This window comes from Lepisosteus platostomus, chromosome 7 (assembly GCF_059453375.1).
Source record: "Lepisosteus platostomus isolate fLepPlt1 chromosome 7, fLepPlt1.hap1, whole genome shotgun sequence".
Taxonomy (NCBI): domain Eukaryota; kingdom Metazoa; phylum Chordata; class Actinopteri; order Semionotiformes; family Lepisosteidae; genus Lepisosteus; species Lepisosteus platostomus.
Window position 1 is genome coordinate 39,953,495 of NC_142617.1, and position 16,296 is coordinate 39,969,790.

Genomic DNA, 16,296 nt, shown 5'->3' on the forward strand with positions numbered 1-16,296 from the left:
TGAGCAGACAAGGTTTTTGTGCTCATTAACTTGTATGTATCCTGCTGATCTAAGCCTGCTCCTGTTTTTTTTCTTGAAACATCCAGAAAAGAAATCATATTCAGCAAAATTGGAAACAACCCCTTAAGTTTTGTATTGCAGTGATGTACAACAAGAGGCATAAAGTAACTTTACACTTGTCCTGATAAATGTTACAAATGCACAAGCTTGTACCTGTTCATAACCTAAAACCAAGACTACAAGCTTCATCCTAGTTTATGTAGTTCCCTGTCACAAGTGACAGCAAGCTGGTAGCAGTAAAAGTTACATAAGCAAAACTAAACAAAATGTCACAAGCTGGATAGAGCTGCATTAATCGTTTACTGCTTCCCAACAATGTACACTTTTTCAGGGGGGTATTGTCACCATGGGAACATACACCACATCTCGAGAATGAAATGTACACTATAATCAGTTCAGCATCACCATTTTCCTTTACAGTCTTCGTACTTTCAAAACCAGAATAAACATTTTGATTAATCAATACACAAAGTTTGCAATTAACCAATGACCATGGTGGGGGAGGAGAAATTCCTGCCCTCCTTGTGCATTACGCATGTTTCTGAATCCTTTAGCTTTGTTTTAAAGGATTTCAATGGCTTCTACTAAAGATGCAATGCAGTATGATCATGATCACCGAAAGACATACTTCTCATTTTGTGTATCATAAGCAGACATTTAGAAAGAAATTGCAAAAGGCTTCATTCCAAAATGCAAATGGTGCCAAGTGAATCTCTCGCATAAATATTTTAGTGGTGTTTAAGATGCAGGTATTCTGCGTCAGTCAATGATACATTTCATCATAAACATTCACGTCTTGGCACAGAAGACCTGGAAAACCTCTGGAACTACAGGAAAGAATATAAATGCAAATACCTCTCCACCCATTTGCAATAGTGTGCTGAATGTATGCCTTTTATTTTCCAGTTTTAAAAATTGTGCTTCAGAAAAAAGAAATCCCTTTTTTATGTAAAGCATCCAACTGCTCACTTTGGGTGAAAAAAAAAGGACTTTGACGCTTAAATGTAAAAGCTTTCCTGAACACCTACTGCTGAAGCAACAGTGTCGGCACAAATAAGGGGATCTGAAAGCAGATTGTAACGATATTGCGGAAAATCCATGGAAGAAATTTCTATGCAGATTTTTTACTATAACATCATTTCTGTATTTTAACAGCAACTCAAAGCTTTATGACCCTTATTCACAACTGAATGCAGTACATTTGCAACACAGTTTTATATAACTTCTGGCAATGGCCAGTCTTTCAGGCCTGGATATCTCACGCACTCTGAAAAAGACAACTTCCTACTTGTTGAAGCTCTTTGAGATACAGTACAGCCATCACGAAAGGCGCTACACAAAAGCATGCCACCCATCACACACGTGCCACATGACAGCCCGGCCTGTTTCTGCCGAAGAGGAAGTCCAGGTGCAGCAAGCACGAAAACACTTAGATTTTCTCATCTACTTCTCTTCGTTAAGACAAACGCGGTAGAAATTTGCATGAGATGGTACGTTTCGTAGACAGTGCATGTGTGTGGCAGGCAGAGACTCCTGTCACGCCCCAGCTGGCTCCTGCCGAGAGACCCATCTCCAGCAAAAGCCAGCAAATATCAGCAACTCCTCCTCAGTCCCCAGTCAGGCAACAGGCTCTTGAAAAATACCCCACTCACAAACCAGTTAGTCGTCTTGGCATTTTAGTTCAAGAGTGAAACCTCTGATCTCTGCAACAGGCAGGGCTCTGCAGTAGAAGACGATCTTCAAGAGGTCTGCGCTTTGTTTTTTTGCATGTGTTGTCACATACAGTATTTGCACTTTGCCAACAGAGTCCCGGCTCTGCACAGCCTCCTTTCAGATGCCGATTTGGGTTCAGCTTGGTGAGGCACCCCACCAGTAGCTACCACACAGCTGCTCTGGCACTTGGAAGCATGTTGGCACATTGGCATTGAAGAAAACAGACATTCCTGTTGGAAAAATCCAGACCACTGTTGCTCTCATCTAAACATTCCTTGACGTGAGCACCTAACCTCTGAATCTGTGCATGAAGCAGCAGTGCTGTAATCGGTGGTGCTCGCCCAGGGCTGAGGGAGCTTGGGGGTGAGGGTGGGAGTAGGGATGTGGGCGTGACGGGACTCAGCCCTCGTCGGGGACATGGGAGGAGAGGAGGCGGGGGTAGGGCCCGTTGAGGCGGTCCAGCTCGTCCACCTGCGGCAGGGGGTGGTGGGCGGCCGGGGCGGCCCCCTCGCCCACGGTCACCAGGTTGGGCACGCTCTTGCTGCGCACACACTGGAAGTCCACGTGACGGCTCTTGCCCTCCTCCTTCTCCCAGGACAGCTGGATGAAAGGGCGCTGCACGTAGTTGTAGATGACCTCTGACCGCCCACCTGGCCGGCGCTTCACCTTCTCCTTGCACGTGGGGTACCCTGGGAAATAAGGAGATGTCGTAATTACCTATTATAAAGATAAAGGCTGAAACCGGAGGTGAAACCAAACCAAACTTTTTCCAAAGTAGACTTTTCAAACTCCCGGCAGTAGATGGCAGCATTCCAGCATACAGACCTTGCTGGTGAAACGATGCTTTTTACTTTAACATCTTCATCTAGGGCAATTTATACTGAAAACCTAGATATGGATTGGAAATATTAACTGTGCAAACACAACTCATAATTTAGTGGTGTGCAGTCATACAATTAGCTAATTAGTAGAGCAATTGTACCCGACTGCTGAACTGATGTTGTGCTCTTTTGAGATGAAAGTCACTGTGAAGGCAATGTTATTGAACTGGGCACTTAAGAGCTAGCCCATGTGGGACCTTGTCATTTCTTCAGCTGGCATTCCTAAGTGATGGCAGCTCACAGAACAGCAGGAGGAGACTGGGCCACTCACCCTCTATGCCAATGCGGATGTTCTTCAACCCTCTTTCCTTCAGCAGGGCTTTGGCCACGTCCCTGTTCTCAATGTACTTGAAGAAGCGGTACAGCTTGGTGCTGTAAAGGACTGGACAGAGAGACCAGGAGAGGTCAGGCATGCTGCTAACACACCACCAGGTGGCTCTCTCAGGTGAAGACTACCCCACACAGAACTTCTTGCACTTGTGACAACATGGCTGAGGCCACACCTTCATTCAGTCTCACTACAGCTCTTTATTTTCAGGCTATTCAATACTCGCAACAAAACATGTTAAATGCTACATTACCAAAAACCTGAGACATTTCAGCCAAAAATCTGAGACTGCAAATGAGGAATGTCTTAATATATGAAGAGGTGGAACTGATCAATATTTTTTTTTTCATCTCACTGACACAGGTGTGCAATCTTGGCACGCCTTATTAAAAGCTAGCAGATGTGGGATTCAAACTCCAGGTGATCTAGTGTCTAAGATCCAGTGTTACAAGGTGGCTCCCAGTTTCCAGGACCAGCTGAAGCAGTGACTCACACACGCGTCAGCCTCGGAGACCTGCTGAACCTCCCTGTGCTTCAGCTTTTAGAATGAAACACACAACCGAGTTCCTGCTGTATATGATGCATTTTTCCCACCCTCTAACTGCCGTAAGGCATTACCCAACTGTGATCACATTAAGTCTTGTAGCTGTAGGCTTCTGCAGTTCTGTTTAAAGTGGCCAGAGAGTCCTCCCCTTCCTCCACCCCCATTGCAGGTTGACAGTGAAACCCCAGACAAGCTGCTTCTCGAGAGATCTGAATGAGTCAGCATGCTGCATCATGGCTCGGTAACATGTTCCGCCCAGCCAGCACACCCATGCCGTCTCTCTGAGCTTGGGGAAGTTGGCCGCAGACAGTGAAACCCACTGAATTTCTTTGTGCTGTTGAAAATAGCTTGTGCTGCTTTTGATCCGGAGATTTACTTATTTTTCCAGGGATGCGAGTCATCCGGTGCCCTCCACCAAGAACGATAAGGGTCGCAAGACTCCCGGCAGAAAGCAGGCGCTATATCTTGGGAACGAAAGCAGCACAAAAAGAGCACATGAAAATGCGGTGGGATTCATTGTGCTATTTGTAGGGGGCAACTTGAGAAAAACACCAACAAAAGTTGTGCTCCGAGTAAACCCCTGACAGCGCTCCGCTGGTGATCCAAGCCTCCTCACTGAGGAACTTCCTAGTACAGAAAGGTGGGAGGGAGTGGAAATGCTATACATGCTACGATAAACAGCAATCCATCCAGGCTCTGCTACAGAGGTGGGTAGTGCTGCAGTGAACAAACACTGATCTTGGATCTCCATTGTGGAGAGTGCTCATGACATAACACTGATGAAATACAGCCTCCTACCCTCCAGCTTTGAGGTACTCAATCACCAAAGCCCAGAAACACAGCGTACATATCCCTGCTTCTGAGTCCAAGCCACCCCTTCACAGGTAACAGGGAGGCAGCGATGGAAAAGCACATGGACACCACGTGTCAGACAGCTGGCAATCCCTCCCTCCAGCTGCAGAATGTTCCAGGATGAGAGGCAGTTTATTAAAGGCTGACAAGGAGACACTGGTGTTGAAAAACACTCTTTTACAAATGTAGCTATCAGGGTTAATGTTACAACTGGACTGTTCGCATGTTCTACACATATTTGTACAAAACACTGCGAGATCAGTCTGTTGTTGCATTTTGGAGCAGGTGATCTGCCCTGCTTTAACATCTATCAACCTTTTAGCAAGTTTCTGAAGTTCTTTTGTTTGGAATGTCAATTCAAACAAGATGTGTAGGTCAGCATGTAGCCAAGTCATTTGCTCAGCTCCACAGTCCCAACCCCACTTGCTCCATTTCTCAAGTTAACAGCTCTCTCCAAGTATCTGTGGGTCCCGGCAACTGTAGCCCTAATCCTAAGCCCCCAGTGCAGTTAGACAGCACAGACTACAGAAGCTACAGATGGTCAGAGGATGGTTCAGCGTCCCAGAAGCCCTTACTCTGTGAGTACTCCTCGCCCATGGGCGGCGGGTGCTCCCGGTCCCAGTCCACAGTGTCCTCATCGGTCAGCACGACGATGTGACACTCCCGCTCGCCGCCCTGCGCGCTCGACACCATGGCCGGCAGCACCAGCTCCTCCAGGAAGCCCTCGAACTGCCTCCGCGCGCCATCGTTGGACAGCTCGTGGAGCAGGGCACCTAGCCGAGGGAGAGAGAGGGAGCTCGGCTCTTACACTGCTCGCCCTTGCCCAGGACGGCAGCCAGTCAGAGGCAAGAGATCTGCCTCTGCACAAACGTGGCACAGCTTGTCTTTGCTCCTGCTGCACCTTCCCCTCTTCTGGCTTTCTACATCCACAGCAGTTAGACATCAGTTACAAGTGACTCTGTATGTGCATTTTCTCTTCTCCACTTGCCATAACTTTCTCAAAAATAAGGCCAAATAGGAGGAAGAGGAGGTGGAGGCTGGCGCACTCACTGAGGTCACGGCACTTCACCGTCCCATGGTCGAAGTTGATACACAGGTAGTCGCAGGCCTCACGGAGCTCCGCCACCGACACGCCATCCGGACAGCGTAGCACCCCCGTCCGGTAATAATCCTGGCAGAGAGAGCGAGGTCTGGGATCAGACGGAGAAAAAACCGTAACACACCCCCACTCCCTCCTGCTCCAAAACCCTAGGGCTGGGGAAAAGCCTTTGCCTGCCTGACAGTAGGGATCCGCCAGAGCCAGGCTCCTCCATCTCAGACTGCTCCTAATGCTGCTCTAACCTCAGTTGTCAGGGAATCTTGCTTTCAAGATCTAACGCACTTCTTTTTTAACTGTACACTCACGTACCACTACACTGATCACCGGAACCGATAACAATTTCTGACAAATCTAGTTCCATCAAGAAAGTCATCTTTCCAAGTTACAAAAGTAACTTGTTCCTGGAATGGATTCCTTTTTAGAGGTAACCTTCCCCAACACTCCCCACCTCTCCTGTATATCAAGCAATCACACTTCTGCATCACAAAATCTAAAGCACTCCTAGCCCGACACGTGCCGACAGCCATGTGACAGATCATGAGAGTATCACTGTTCCAGGCTGTTTGCCTCCAGGCGTCATCAGTCACACGTCTTTTAGTTTCAATGATTCTGAGAGATCTGCAACATCTCTCCGAGGAGGATGTGTTTCAGATACAAATGTTCGCACCCCGAGTCTGAAACGGGTCTATGCGCAACGTTAAATGTAATAAGTGTTATTATATCATACCAGTTCCTCCAAAAAGTGTTAACTGCACTCATTTCTTGTATCTAGCAGCACGCATGATGTTAAACTGACTTTAACAGAAGGACTCATGTCAATACATACATCTGCAAGTCTATAGATGTCCATCAATTGTCATTAAAGATGTTTGGAAGTCATCCACAACCTTATGTACACAAATATATACACAACAATAACTTTCTTTTTTTGTGTTATATTTTACACAAGGTCTAAATAATTTAAAAATAGATTTTTTTAAACCAATGTTTTAAAAAATGTTTTATCCATCTTCTAATAGGAGTTTTTCAGAACAAATACATTTCCAAAGATGCCTCCGAACGATGCTTTTATTTCAACACATAAAGAGATGAGCTGAAGCTCTCCAGGGGTTTTCGACAGGCAAGTTAAATCAAACTTTCCAAGAGGAAAGCTGGCAACACAGCTGATGTCTTTTAACACCGTACGAAAACAAAACCTTTCAATACACTATGACACAAATAAAAAGCAGAGCCTGGTACTGACCAGAATAACCCGGAAGATGGCGGCGCTGATGCCCTCTGCAACCTCATACTCCCCCTTCTCATTGGGCCGAGTGAAGTTGTGTTGGCGGGCCGGCCCAAACATCCTAGACCAAACAGAAAATGGACACTGTGCAGACAACTACAAAGACTGATGGGTACAGAGATTAGCAGGGCCTGTTCATTCAACAAGGATTCCAGGTCACAAATTTGGTGCTTCTTAGTTGTGTAGTTTTCACCAAGCTCATAGGCACAGAAAAACAGTGGTTTCTGTGAAGCATTTTAGTTCTTTAATGATTTTTCTTACATTAGGATAAGAAAATGACGAATGATGCACATCTCAGTCAGAGTCTACCATATATCAATTATTGGAAAGATGCTCATCCCACAGAAACAGAACTTTCTCATGCATTTCATGAATATATATCTGTTAATAATTTAAAGGCAGTAAAAATGTATACTTTGCCCTGTACCCAAACATGTGTGGAAGCGACTCTCTGGCGTTCCCAATGTGACCACCCACTGCCGGAAAGGTACCCTACCTGCCCAGCATGGTGTCTGAGTGGGCCACGAAGACCGCCGTGTCCACCACAAAACGGGTGTTGTCAACCACCAGCGTCACTCTCTCGGACGAGGTCTGGCATGTGCCCGCTGCCTTGCCCGACTCGACAGTCATCTTTGAGCCACCTGGACCAGCAGAGTCTGCCAGGGAAGAAGAGGTGGCAGGTCACGGCAGTGCCTGCGAGGCTCTTACACCTTTGGCATCCATGACTGGACAATACAGGCCGGAAGAAGAAGAGTGACATTCAGAGAGTCCTCAATGCCACACTGGGGCTTGAAAATATGGCTCAAAACACACTCCTCAAAGCACTTTTGCACATTTCTAAATTATTTTAGAAGAACAATTTGCAAAAGTGGCATGGAGCACCCATAGTAGGATGGCCAGCTGCTGGACGTTTCAGTTGTTGGCTTGTGCGTGCAAATATGAAAATATGCAAATATGCAGTTTAAGAAGCAATGGTTTTAACACAGGCTGCCCGAGAAACATGTGGGTTTGATCTGTGAAAAAGAACGATTTACAAAGGGGAAAACGGAGACAAAGATAACGAATATTTCACATAAATACGGGCTTAGACTTTCCAGGTGTATGGTGGTTCAGTGGATGGAATAAAACTGGGATAAGGGTTGGAAAACACCTAGACTCACCTGAGCGATCCCTTTCTCTGATGCACTGCCCTCCACCCCGAGACAGCGCCACCTGGGGGTCAGTGCTGAGAATGCTTGGCTGGAATCTGCAGAAGAAGCGGGACAGGGGATAACGATATTGAGTCTGGCAATTAGCAATGGTGCTTTTGTGGCCATTTGCATTCGGCAAAGCAAAAATCAGACAGCGAAACGGACTACTTGACTGAATCAGGCCAGTAGGCCTGCACTAAAAATACTTTTATTACAATTCCTAATACTATAAATACATAAATGAGCAAACCACCGTACCTTGCAAAGACAGGCCTTTTTATCTCACAATTGCAACAGTGTTTAACGGGAACTCTTGCTTTTAACAACTTGATAAATTTATCAAATAAATGGATGTAAGATACAACAAAATTCTTTAAATTCCAGTACACTGACCTGGTTCTTACTTCATTTCTCAGAAGAGAGAGGGGTACACAACCACCCACACTACTGGGGCCTCTAGGAAGATGACAGAGATATCCAGGCTAATTAACAACAAAAATGTCCAAAACAACTAATGAATTGTATATAAAATGATTAGGATTCATCCCGATATATCCATGAAGCAGGTAATCTATACTCCCAGCTAAGTGTAGAAAGGCAGGGCAGGGGTTTCTCAGTAAAAACCAAAAAACAGTATGGTCCTAATTTTCAGCTTCAGTGTAAGTATGCATGGAATGCAATCAGCATGTTGTGACAAGGCAAGGTCAGTTTTACCTGCTCCTTTGTATATTACAAACAACAGAAACCCCAAATACTGTCTCTCTATAGCCTGCTTACAAAATACTTTTGGGTTTTTTTCCATTTCTTTAGCAGTGTGCGTGAACGCAGGTGTACATGTGAGAGTGTGTGTGTGTGTGGCAGTGGTGTTTGGGTCCCACTGAGCCCAGTAAATGCCCTGTTGTTGGCTCAGGCCCTGGGCAGCGTACCAGCCTCTCAGCCCCAGGCCCAGGCCTCTGTCTGGACCATTACAGATCCTTACTGTACTCTTGCGCTCTGGCGAAACCTGAAACTGACCTGCTTTTTCATTCCTCTTGCCTCCTTTCACCCTCTGACGCACCTCCCAGTGGAAAGTTTTAATAAGTGAAGTAGAAGCAGAGAGAGGTGAAAGACAAAGAGGACAGTCAGCTGCGAAACTATGCGGCAGCCCGCCCGTCCCCAAACAAGGCCCAGAAAAACAAAAATAGGAAAAGGTTTCATTCGTAAAAAAAAACCCTGCCCTCCTGCCTGGCCCCGTCACACAGCCTCATTAGTTATTAAATCTCGTTCTTTCCAAGACTTGTTTTATTTCCAGGCTTTTGACAGAGTATCCTTTTCATTTCATCCGTAAGCATCTTGGATTTCAGGCTGTAAGAGCAATCTGAAACTTAAAAAAAACTAAACAGAAATGGGTTTGCTTACAACCTGAGTGGATATTTGAATCTGACGGCTAACCCTAAAGCTTAGGTGACCAGGTAAGTAGGAGGAAAGCTCTCAGGAATGAAAGACCTACTGTCATCCTCTGAGCTCCTGCACTATTTTCAACAGAAAAAAATAAAAAATGTTTTGCAGTCAAGTAGTCCTATACCACAAGCTTTGTGGATCCTTCAGGGTTACATGTGGGTTTTAAGAGATCTTCATAAGATATGAATCTCAAATAACAGACTGCTACTGTTGTTCCTGGCTTTGACAAGGAAACTTCCCGGAACACGGGTGCACAGGTGATCAATTTAACTGAACCTTGTTGCCAGTTCTGACAATGAGGAAGCAGTATTGGATTTTCATTTTAAAAAAAGGAATGGAAATGTGTGTGCTGGGGGAAGGCTGTCAACCGAAAAGTACAGAAAAGCTGACTTTTCTGCACAAGACAAGCGCGACACAGGATGATCAATTTTTCCTTCAGAAGGCGCACACTGGATCCTAATTAGACGAGACTGCAGACGTAAGAAAAAGGGATCAGTGACAAACAGAGGAAAAGGGAGGAATGCCAGAGTAAGACAGCCTGAGGTTACAGCTGACGGGCACTGCAGGTGGAGGCCCTGATAAAACTGCGGACTGTTAGCGGCAGTGAATAAAATGAACACTGCAGCAAGATGCCTGATCACTTTAAAGTGCCCAACCACTGGCGCACATGAGAGACCCATGACTCCTGCTCTGCTGGAAAAGCGACAGGACGTCAGGGGGACTAGAGAGCTGGTCAGCGCAGGGCGGGGGGCTGGGATCCACTCGCTAGCCACTTCCAGTGCTACCTGACACTAAACCACCTGTCAGCCACTGCAGCCTTACAATATATTACCCTTATCTTAAAGAAACACACAAACAGCTTACACTTTTAACCACTGTGGATTTTTCAGCAACTGACATTTTCTGAAGGGCTAAAGCCATGTCTGGCCGGCTGATGCTTTCATACTGTAGGGCTCTCGGGTTCACGTGGGTATGCGCCCTCGCCGCTGCCGCCTCAGGTCGGCCCCCCACCACTGGGGACTCGAACCCGGGCCGCCGGCGTCACTCAACAGAGACCCAGCCAGTTGAGCTAAAGGGAATCTCCCCTCAGCCCGGCGGCTGCGGTCCCTGCCATTCACAGGGAAGGGCGGTGACGTCACCACGCTGGTAAGCCGGCTCGCACAATGGTGGCCGTATGTGTTACAATACCATGTCTTTGAGAAAAAGTGTCTGATATCAAAACATTGTAAACATTGTATAGGCAATGTAGGCAAGCAATAAAAAAGGCAAACAAAATGTTAGGATACACTACGTAGAAATTAACATCGAGGGATGCTTTGTTAAAGTTGTATGAAGCCTGGTAAGGCTCCGTTTAGACTACTGTGCACAGTGTTGGTACCTCATTATACAGAAGAGATTGCTGCTCTGCAATCAGTCCAGAGACATTCCAGGGCTCAAGGGAACATCTTATACTAAGAGGCTGAAGGAACTAAACCTGATACAAGTGGACACTGAGACCCTGTGCTGTACCAGCAGAGGTCAGAATCCTCAGAGGCAACCCAGCGGGCTTTTTCTGAATAACAGGGGAAACTCAAACCAGAGGACGGAGGGGGAATCTACATGGAAGTGAAATAAGAACAAATATAACCCACTACTGGGGTTCGAGTCGAATAGTGTTCTGTGCATATACGAACCAATCTAAGATTCATCCACTGCTGCTAGGGGTAGTCATAAAAGTGTGTCATAAAAGAGAAAAAACACAGAAAGGTTACAAATAAAGGAAGGTCATTCACTCCACTTAGCTTCATCGGTTGCTCATAATTAATTTGTTCCAGGATCTAATCCACTTGTTTTGTTCTGGTGGACCAGTAAGTGGTGCTCTTCCGTTTGTGACAGACATTTCAAACCTATATCTAGTAGTCTGTGCACTGGGACAATACCAGGGTCATCCATCCACCCTCTAACGACTTCAGCCAGTTATGGACCACAGGCAAGCCAGAGCCCATCCCAGCAGGTAACGGGCACAAGGCAGGATACACAGATGCGATCCATCTCTCAGATAACGCCTGACTTGTACTGAGAACCTGAGAACATCGGTTCAGACAAATAGGCCATGGCAAGGTTTGAAGGAGGGAGAGCTGCTGATCCCAGGGTCCTGGCTACATTCCACTTCCAAATCAAAGCAGCCTCATAATTCCACCAGGCTCCTATTTTCCCCAATCTGGCCCAGTTTTCTTTCCCTAGTGAGAAATTGTTTGCAATATTTGCAAAGTCTACAGACTCCCACCATTATTCTTTTAAACACAGCGTCTGATAACCGCGCGAGTTCAGTACTGAGGGATGCTCCCCCATCCCAAATAAAAACTTACTGTACAGTATATTAAAACTCCGTGGGTGTCGCACTCTCGTTGTTACTGAATTTTAACTCCTGCAGCAATGACTATAACACTCGGACCCGTCCTGGCTCTCTAGACAGTACATAAATCAGGTGGACAAGCAAATTGTAGGAAAGCCAAAAAGTCGTTTCAAAAGTGGGAAAAGTGTTGCAATTCTAACCTACAGCAGGTCGCAGATGGTTTGAAGATACATCCCACTGAGCTACCTTCCAGTACTACCAGAAAGTCTACATTTCTTTGTTCTAAGTCATGTAGGTAAACCATTTTTTTTTACCTCGTCGTCCTAAATTTCGTGGGGCGAGTCCTACGCACACAACGAGCTTAAAAACCGACTGACATCGCTTAAATAAATGAAACTCATAACATAAAGCGCTTGAAGTTTGCCGTCTTTCCCCCCTGTAACTGCACCGGCGACCTGTAAGACTCCGATTCTGCGTACACCTGATCCCGTTTACGTTACAAGGCTTAGCTTTCCCAAAGACTGGCGCTTCACGTTTCCTGAAACAGGGCTTTGACATCGCTAACAAACCGGGTTTTATTAACCAGGTATTAAATACTAAGAAGCCCCCACCCACCCACACACAGACTCAAGCCCTGAAATCGTGTGTTTTCTACATGTTGAATGCTGTCTAGCTAAGTGCCAGGAGAGAGCGAGATGGAAAATGAATGCTGCTGGTACTTACGATCGCCTCATGTCTTCGCCGCTGAACGCATGATTAACAAAGGTACTTCCTCGTCCAGGCAGTTTCTCAATGTAAGAACGGCCAGCTCATTGAATAAGAAGGAAAAAAACAGCCTAGGGAATTTGAATTGTTGCCGTCGGTGGCTTCTGTGCTCGTAGTCTGATCTCTCCTCCCCTACCCCCGAGCATAGACCTCGTCGACGCCTGCCAAAATAAGAGCTTTCCTAGGAGGCTCTCCCTACCGCAGTCTCGCTCGCTGTTGCAGTGACCCTGCTGCATTGTGAGCAGTTAACGCTTGTTACGCTGCAGGAATGAAACTAAGTCTTCGCTTTTTTGTTGGTTATTTATGTGTGTGTGTGTTGGGGGGTGGAGAGGGAGTTGGACACTTCTCTTAAAAAGCGACGCTACGTTTGATGCGCGTGGGTAGTATGCAATCTTAAAAGGATTCGTTTATCCAATTATTAAAATAAGAATGTTACGTTTTCTGTTATTAAATATAAGCGTTATCTATGATCAACAAATTCGCAATTGCAATTGAACCGTAGTTATAAGTTACTCCTTTACCCCCGTGTACTCGTTAAATCTTAAAAGCAGTAATAAGGTGATCAGAATTTGGGTACCCTGTTGCACACATCGTCTGTACAGTATACCCTCGGAGCTAATCATAAAGTATTTTAAATTAAATAACGCATGGTAAGCTAGATGAAAGAATCTCCACATTTAATGGTGGTGTTAGATGCCTTACCGCCTTAAATTACACTTGTACCCAATATACTGACGTGGCTTAACTACACTGTCTAGGTGATTTATCTTAAATAATTTAAGAATCCCCAGTTTGGGACCGCTTGTGTTGAAGTCTAACCCACGCACTCACGTGGGGAGAATCAGGAAGTACACACAGGAGATTCAGCGCTGATTGGAGGAGAGGCATGTTCCGTTCCTTATGATGTCACCAGAAGGCTGCAGGAGCCCTGGCCGCCGCAGAGGTCGCTGTTGCGCCGGGAGTGATACCTACTTTAACTGTTCCCACGGACCCTCAGTATTGGGACTGCTGTTACAAAGTTTTTAATGTTTTAGTCACACCTTTAATAGTATTGTGATAGCTGTATTTTAAAACATAAAATGTCTTCCAATTGTTGTCTTTTTAAAATCTAGTTGTGTTTTTAAAATCTAATATATATATATTTTAATTCTCTAGTACATACAGAAATCAAGGTAAAAAGGACAGGTGAGGTTAGATATTATAAAAATTGAAGGAAATCATGGGCAAGCTAAGCGTATTTGTTAAATAAACATGATAACACTGTAAAACAAGCTAAATGCCAGCAGCCATATCACCCTGCAACTCACAACTGGCAGCCTACTGAAGCTAAGCAGGTGTGAGCCTGGTATGTACAGTATGTGGATGGGAGACTTCCTAGGAAAAACTAAGGTGGCTGCTGGAAGAGGTGTTAGTGGGGCCAGCAGGGGGCGCTCACCCTGTGGTCCATGTGGGTCCTAATGCCCCAGTATAGTGACAGGGACACTATACTGTAAACAGGCACCGTCCTTTGGATGAGATGTAAAACTGAGGTCCTGACTCTCTCTGGTCATTAAAAATCCCAGAACGTTTCTCGAAAAGAGTAGGGGTGTAACCTGGGGTGTCCTGGCCAAATTTCCCATTGGCCCTTACCAATCATGGCCTCCTAATAATCCCCATCTACGAACTGGCTTCATTTCTTTGTTCCCCTCCCCACTGATAGCCGATGTGTGGTGAGCGTTCTGGCTCACTATGGCTGCTGTTGCATCATCAGGGTGGATGCTGGGTGGGGGTGGAGGGGATCCCCATTACCTGTAAAGCGCTTTGAGTGGAGTGTCCAGAAAAGTGCTATATAAGTGTAAGCGATTATTATTATTATAAAAGATCAGCAGAAGTTAAGAGATTTCAAAAACAAGAAAACATATGTTCAGCTATGCTCATTAACATCTGTGTCCAATCGTCAATGTATCCACTTCCAGAAAATAGCTCGATTTTTCTCAACACGTGGGCGACGCTGATCAAAGAACCGACACAGGACTGGTTCTGCAAAAAATGAAAACGAAAAGAGGGGAGAAAAAAGGCAAATGACACACGGGCCAGTGGGAGGGGTGTGGCCGAGTTGCCACACAAGAAATATTTCCTGAATCCGAGCCGTGACTCATTTGTGCTCTGCTGGGAAGAGAGCTCGAATTAAATATCAACGCAGATAAGGGGAAAAGAAGAGATACTAACCGGCCAGGGGCTGTCAGCGTGCTGGCCAATTTGAGTGAAAGACACGCCGTGTCCATTTTCATACAGCAAGGGGGAAATAAGCAAAGCCAGAGGAAACACGAGCCCCAAAAACAGTTCAAACGGTTTGCAAAAAAAAAAGGTTTATTCACAATTCAGATTATTTCCCCCCATTTCACACACAGTCAACGAATGCAAACAATACAAGCCAGTTTTGTCTTACTAGGGGTCTCTGCGTGGCTCCGGGTTTCCGGGCTCGGTCGCAGGGCGGGCGGATCCCACACCAGCGACGGGCTGGCCCGATAGAAACACCCTGTCTGACCCAGGCTCCGAGGTGGAACCACTAAGCTACTCACGACAAAATAAAGAGAAACCCAGAGATGTAAACAACAACTGTAAAATACTAGGATAAAGGAAAAAAATTGAAAACCTGTAACAAGCATTCCAAAAAATGCAGATGGATTTCATTCCGGCAAAAAGCATAAATTCAGTTTCAAACCCTCTTAAAACTTCAAGACTACTCGACTCAACATTTAAAAGCCGATGACAAAGAAGGTTACAGCGCAGTGTATTAGTGCTCACAGCGTGTTTTCAGACTGAGCTCACGGTAACGACCCCACAGGGCAGTCCGACACCAGCACGCAGGTCTGGGCTTGTCGCTTGATGACATTATTTTGATATTATTGGAGGAAAAAAGAAACATTTTGCCCATGGAGGGGATTTGAGTGCTTTTTCAAAGGTCATATATTAGCGATCCTTCACAGGATCACAAAGGAGACTTGAGCTGTTCCAGTTCAACAACTAGAACAAAAGAAGCAAAATCCAAACAGAGCAGAAAAGCTCAGACTTCAGGGAAATCTGACGAAACTGCATCCATCAACACCTTCTCAAGGCAGGAAATGCCACAATATTTTTTTTAAACTTAGGCAATCCCCAAAAAACACACGTCACATTGTTCCCTAATATTTCAACCTGTGAAACAGCATAAAACAAAGCTATTAAGTTTCTTTAATTGTCATCTTACTATTTATAATACATGCTTTTTGTATCTTTTCTTGATCACTTTTAGCTTCTTTGAACACAGCCCAAATAAAAATACCCTACTTCCCCACCCCAAACTGTAATTCATTAAGGAATACAAAACGTAATTAAAATGATTCGGAAGTTCTAGTTCTACATGTGCAATGCACTGTAATTGTTCATTAGGGTGTTTAATTGGCATAAAATGTATGAGCTTGGAGTGTTCAGAACAGGAGTCACCAACCCTGCCCTGGGGAAGTCCTGTCCAGCAGGTTTTCAGAACCATTTCTAAAGATCTGGAATAATTTAAGTGTGATCTGTGAGTTTTTCAATTAAGAAGAGATAATCTAGGACAATAATCTGTAGGCTCTTCCACCCTCAGGGAGCTCGGTTCCTTTAATTGCACAAATTACCTGCTTCATCGATAAATTACTTACAAGCGATCCTAATGTTTTTTAGCAAAAAGGTAATTTAAGGTATCCTTCAAGAATAACTGGACTGGGACTCTCCAGGTCCAGGGCTAGAGACCCCTGTTTTAAAAGCTGGGTTAACAGACCCAGCTTTGCAAATAACTATATT

The 16,296-nt window shown here is 45.3% G+C and overlaps 1 protein-coding gene across 3 annotated transcripts; it reads right to left on the minus strand.

Moving 5' to 3' along the window:
• Nucleotides 1-109: 109 nt before the first annotated feature.
• Nucleotides 110-13,510, minus strand: kctd20 (potassium channel tetramerization domain containing 20). 3 transcript variants are annotated; one of them, XM_088640287.1, is made up of 10 exons: nt 12,451-13,502; nt 8,967-9,009; nt 8,346-8,408; nt 7,923-8,008; nt 7,259-7,418; nt 6,721-6,823; nt 5,429-5,549; nt 4,954-5,151; nt 2,926-3,036; nt 110-2,462 (listed from the first exon to the last, which is right to left on the minus strand). In XM_088640287.1, exons 5-10 carry the CDS (start codon nt 7,390-7,392, stop codon nt 2,173-2,175), a joined length of 957 nt encoding a protein of 318 aa, XP_088496413.1. In that variant the 5' UTR covers nt 7,393-7,418; nt 7,923-8,008; nt 8,346-8,408; nt 8,967-9,009; nt 12,451-13,502; the 3' UTR covers nt 110-2,172. The 3 variants fall into 3 exon arrangements, with proteins under 3 accessions (XP_088496413.1, XP_088496411.1, XP_088496412.1); XM_088640285.1 differs by lacking the exon at nt 8,967-9,009 and having other exon boundaries at nt 12,451-13,510; XM_088640286.1 differs by lacking the exons at nt 8,346-8,408; nt 8,967-9,009 and having other exon boundaries at nt 12,451-13,503.
• Nucleotides 13,511-16,296: the final 2,786 nt, after the last annotated feature.

Coding starts and splice junctions, on each gene's coding strand:
- kctd20 (XM_088640285.1), bottom strand. Junction 8,009..8,345: donor AGAAATGAAGTAAGAACCAG/GTCAGTGTACTG, acceptor CTTCTTCTGCAG/ATTCCAGCCAAGCATTCTCA. Junction 5,550..6,720: donor CCATCTTCCGGGTTATTCTG/GTCAGTACCAGG, acceptor TCTCTCTGCCAG/GATTATTACCGGACGGGGGT.